A 5,437-nucleotide genomic window follows, 5' to 3' on the forward strand; every position below is an offset into this window, starting at 1 on the left:
CATGCTATCTTTCCCAATAAAACTTCACAATTTTGCCTGCATTGAAATAAACCACTTATGTATAGTAAAACAAAACTTGCTTTTAAAAAAAAAAAAAAAAAAAAAAGGAAAAATCACATAGCCAGATGTATTTTGCAGTACAAAAGCTTCATTTAAGTTTGGGGCTAGTATATTGTCTGTTACCCGCATAATCTTAACATTATAAATACTACAGACAAGGATACTGTAATAATACACAGCATTGGGGTACTAAATCACTTATTTCAGATTAAGATTCCTAAAAACATAGTCCAAGTTGCTAACTAATTGGAACAAAACCAGCAAATAAGTGCGACAGAATGGCGTCATGAAGCCCCCCTTTCTCAGGTGATGGTGAGTTTTGTAAGAAGCAGAGTGGACGTAGACTAGCCTCTTTCTGTTTCTAATGAAGTTATCCCATGATTTGTTTGTTTGTGTGTTTTCTGTTAAATTAAAAGGTTTCAAAGGTCTCAGTAAAAGTCAAACTCACTGTTGAAAGAATTACCATGCAGATCTTGCAAGACAACTTTTCAGCAGCCACGAAGTTATGTATTTCTGCTATGGGTTAAACTTTATAAAGGGAACCTATGCACTTAGGTCAGGAAACTAATGCTTAGCTTCAAAAGCTGTACACGGAACGGGACAAGTGTTGCGTCGAGTAGCGGTCCAACAGTTATTCGGAATGAATGCTTTTAATTTATGCCAATCTCTTTATTATCCTCAATAAATCTGGTGAACGGACGACTGGCTCCTGTTTCAGAACTTGCTTTGTCCAGACCGACAATGGGAGGGCTGCTGCCCGTGCGAGCTTTGTCCATGCCACCGGTAAGGTTACTTAGAGGCGGGATGGCGCCTCCGCCTAGACTTACTGGGAGCTGGGGAATGCCTCCATTCTGTATGACAGAAATCTCATTGTTCTTCATAGCAAGTCCGTTAGTGATAGCTGCAGCGTATTGGTTCCAAAAATTGGGGTCAACATTCATGGCCCGAGCTGCCAAATCCTTCTGGAACATCTCGGAGAACTTGAGCGCGTCACCACCGAGCAGAGCCATGGGGTTTTCCACGGAGAGGCGGCGGCCGCGGCGTGCGGGGGCGTTATTCCACATGTGAGTTCCCATGTGAACCTGCGGAGCAAACGGGGACAAGAAGCACCCCCAGGTTAGCACGTTCTGGTCAGGTGCCTGCCCTGAAATGCTGCTACTTACAGTATCGCTTGCTTTTTTAAAAAATGCCTTTTAATTCACATTGAAAACAAATCAATTCCAGTTACGACGCAGTTCTAAGGCCCAGTCAACCTATACAAAGCAAACCCAGCTCCACAGTAATTTTTCAATGTGCATTTGCTTCTTCTCAGTGAAAACAAACGCAGCGCCGCAAGCGTAAAGAGTACGTATCCTCTTAGGTTAGACAATTTCACATGCAAGCTGGAAGTCCTTACATGCTGAAGATTCCCGAGGGCATTACTCGTACTAGGAGACGGGCGGACTTTTCTGCCCTTCCCCTTTTTACATCTTGTCGATTTTCGCATTATTTTATCTCGTGTCAGAGGCATCGCTTATTTTGCTAAAATTGATATTTTAAAAAAAGGACATTTAAAAATGTATTCCCCAGGCTGTGTCCTGATGGTTAACCAGACTGCGGGCATGAGGGGCGTCAGTCCTGTAGCAACCCTCTGTAAATCAGCGGGAAACAGCCTTCTAGTCTGCAATGGCTGCAAAGCAGAATAGAAAACGGGAATTTGAGAGGCACCCAAGGAGCTGAGCAAGCTCCGCGTTTCTGGTTTATAGCGAGGTTATTTTGCGCTGATGGTCCGCAAGAACTGCCGGAACGCGTCCATCAGCTGACTGCCTGTGCCGTCGCATCTGTCAGGAGAACTACAACGTGCGTGCACGTACGCCCGGAACCAGTTTTAAAGTTCGCACCATTGCACAGCCGCTTTCCAGTCCCTATCTTCAACACAGCGGAAGCGTAATAAGCACCACTATACCGCCAGCATTTCCCTGAAGCTCCCTGAAGCTCCTGTCTTTGGGACAGACATTTAGCGCTAAAACCTGCTGAGTTCAAACACGGTGCCTTAAACCCCGCCCGAGCCTTTACGGTTTTATTTGGCCTCTTACCTTAAGATTCCCCTTTGTGGTAAAAGCTCTACCACAGATCGTGCAACCAAACGGTTTTTCACCGGTATGGGTGCGCTCATGTATCTGCAGTGCACTTGCTGAGGAGAAGGTCTTCCCGCACGACTGACAGTTGTGCTGCTTGGGAGTCCGGCGAGGGGGGGGTGCCAGCATAGGGGTGATCCCCGGACTCATCACTGTCTGTGGTGCAGCAGGAACCTGGATTCCAGCTGGAAGCGAGGGAACCTCACCCAAAGAGATCGGCTTGCTGTGACCATTCACTTCCATTTTGATCATGGTAGGCGCTGTACTGGTGACCAGGCTAGGAGTACTTTGGCTGGGACCTAGAGTAAAGTTGGGTTCAAATAACTGAGAAGGCAGCTCTTTTAATTTGTGCGTCAGTAAGTGCTGTTTTAAATTACCCATAGTGGAACACCCACGACTGCAGACTGTACAAACAAATGGCCGTTCTTTAGTATGGCTGCGGTAGTGAATTTCCAATGCACTCTTACAAGCAAAATGCTTGCCACAGATATTACAAACAGTACTTTTAAACTTACCACGTTCTCTGTTCAGGAACAGCAGGCTAAAAGGAGCCTCCTCTTTGATGACCGGTCTTCCCGGGTTGGTGGATGTCAGATCTAATGCGCCTCCATTTTCAGTTGCGGGTGGTGGACTGTCTGGTTTTTCTGTCTTTAACTGTATTTCTTGTGGCTCTTCCTGGTTACTGAGACCCGGGGACTTTGATCGGAAACTTTCACTATTGCTATTTACAGGAGACAAAGCTTGCATGGAGGAAGAAGACTCTGACATTGCGGGGCTGCCTGCACTCTGGCTTTCGAGATCACCAACGGCTGACGAGGAGTCGTTGCTCAAATGGTCACTTTCCCCTGATCCGTTTTCTATGGATTTTAAACCGGTCAGCTGCTGACAGTTCATGACAGAATCAATCATTTTCATCTGATTCTCCAAAGCAGCAATACTGGAGATCACCGAAGGTGGCGAAGAAGGACATGACCCAGAGTAAGAGATAAGGGGTTTGGATGAGTCACTGGCCGTGTCCTTTAGCTCCGGGTCCTCTTCCATAGAGTTTTCATCAATGTCATCGTCGAAGTTGCTCAGCGTGTCGACGTTCTTCTCATCGTAGGAAAGCTCCGAGTCCATGGCGTCCTGGAAGCCCTCTGGTAGCGGCGTGTTTGGAATTTGCCCGCCCATATGCATACGAATGTGCTGCTGAAGAACAACCGCATTTGTAAATTTCTTCTGACAAATGGGACACGAGTGCTGTACTCTAAGCGGCGGCTTCGCTCGATGAACTCCAAAATGTGTTTTTAGATTGCCTTTCGTAGTAAAGGCACGTCCACAAATTTTGCATTTAAATGGTCTTTCTCCTGTATGCGTTCTGTAATGCATCTTGAGAGCGCTCTGACAACTAAGCACACGGTGACAAATGACGCATTGATTTGGATCTGTCATCTTCTTATCAATGTTCTCCACTAGCTGTTGTAGTTTTGAGGTTTCTGACGTTTGCATAGAGTCTAGCAGACCACCGAACGGAAACTTTGCCTTAAACTGGTCAGACACTGCTGGAAGCACGGGGTTTGGGAGGCTTGTTGCAATGCTGCTGTCTGTAACAGCAGTAGGAATAGAAGATGTGGAAGCTGTGGAAACTTGCCCGCCTGCAGAAAGGTCCCCGAGCCGCGTGCTCGTGGGAGGCAGAGTGACAGGCTCTGCCTTGGTCAGAGATGAGCCGCTCTGAATGGGCTGCGGGGATTCGGCAGCCGCTGGAACGCCCGACTCAGAAGTGTTGAGGCTCGGGGATAGAGAAGTGCATTCACTGGAGGCAGGAGAAGGCCTCTGGGGTGACCTGCTCATGGGAGTGATACTTGGAGAATCTCCGTAACTGTTCACACCGGGTATAGTGGGGGGCAGCTGGAGCCCGATGGAAGTCGGGACGGTCGGTAAAACAGGCTTGCTGTCTAACCACGTCGTGACCGGCTTTTCGGGGGGCAGCGACATCCCGTATGGGATTCCAGAGCAGGTGGGCACATTATCGAGGTATTCTGGAACAGGATAAGGGTTCATCTGAATATGAGGGTATTTCTCTTTATGCCTCTGAAAATGAACTTTCAGGTTGCCCTTTGTGGAAAAGCGGTTTCCGCATATGTTGCATTTAAAAGGTCTTTCGCCTGTATGCGAGCGGAGGTGAATTTGTAAAGCACTGTCACTTCCAAAGACCTTGGCACAGAATCGGCATTTATGCTTAAAAAAGGGATCCTCGGAGCTTGACTTGGGTTCAAACACGGACACGTTTGGTGGCTTTCCTTTACGGTGCTTCATAAGGGCGGACAGAGGATCTAGCGCGTTAGCCGTTGCAGCGATGCTAACCAGCGGATTGGGGAAGATCACGCTATTTGATGAAGTCTGAGGTAGAAGTGGGTTTGGCAGGCTGGACACTGAGGTGAGACTTCCATGTCCTATTGAAGGCGGAGTCGAAGCATTCTGGGGCTGCGAAGCACTGTTAGGAGCGTTTGACACGGAAACGGGAGTTATGGATGTAATTGCGTTGGAGGAGGAAGGTACGCTTGATTCGGGCGGGGCAGAAGAGCCACCGCTGGATATATTGGGCGTACTTGCTCCAGATGTAGGTCTTGAGATGTGCTGAGAGGCGTCGAAGGCAGCGGGCTGGCCGTTGGCGGCCTGCCCCACGATGGCAGGAGGAATGACTGCGGTGAGCTGGACGGCAGCGCCGGTGGCAAAGCCCTGCAGCTGGCTGGATGCCTGCCCGGGACCGCCCTGGGCGGCCACAACCGGGTTGAGGGAGGGCCGTAGCGGCTGGCGGTTCATCAGTGCCACTTGACTGCGGATCTGCTCGATTAGCTGGAGCTGGTGGATCTGCTGCTGCTGCAGGGCCATGAGCTGCTCCAGGATCATGGGGATGGCCACGGCCGTCACCCCGCTGCTGATGCTCGCGGAAGTGGTGGTGCGTGCGCTCTGTGAGAACTGGGCGACCGCCACTTTAGTGCTCAGCAGAGTCTCTAGCGTGACGTTGGTGTTTGGCATGTTATAGCTTGTCATGGAAGATGGTTCAGGGATCTGAGGTAGAGGAGTAGCTGTGTTTGAGGTGCCTTGATTCTGGAAACTTTTCTCCGCAGAAGTTTCTACCTCCATTGGCTCTTCTTCCTTTTCCGTGGTTTTCATCTCAGAGCTATCATTGTTTTCCGCCTGGACGCCTTCTTCAGCAGCTTCACTCTCTGCCTGGTCACTAGGAGAGCTGGCGGGCGAGGGCTCGGGGAACTCCTCAG

At 49.3% G+C, this 5,437-nt stretch overlaps 1 protein-coding gene across 1 annotated transcript in view; it reads right to left on the reverse strand.

Moving 5' to 3' along the window:
- Positions 1-710: 710 nt before the first annotated feature.
- SALL3 (spalt like transcription factor 3) overlaps positions 711-5,437 on the reverse strand; it is a 19,596-nt gene continuing 14,869 nt past the window's right edge. Inside the window, 3 exon segments of the mRNA XM_059815501.1 lie at positions 711-1,142; positions 2,136-2,476; positions 2,693-5,437. The exon segment at positions 2,693-5,437 is cut by the window's right edge and continues 192 nt beyond it. Of these exon segments, the coding sequence (XP_059671484.1) occupies positions 711-1,142; positions 2,136-2,476; positions 2,693-5,437 (3,518 nt within the window).

Source organism: Gavia stellata, chromosome 3 (assembly GCF_030936135.1).
Source record: "Gavia stellata isolate bGavSte3 chromosome 3, bGavSte3.hap2, whole genome shotgun sequence".
Classification (NCBI taxonomy): Eukaryota; Metazoa; Chordata; class Aves; order Gaviiformes; family Gaviidae; genus Gavia; species Gavia stellata.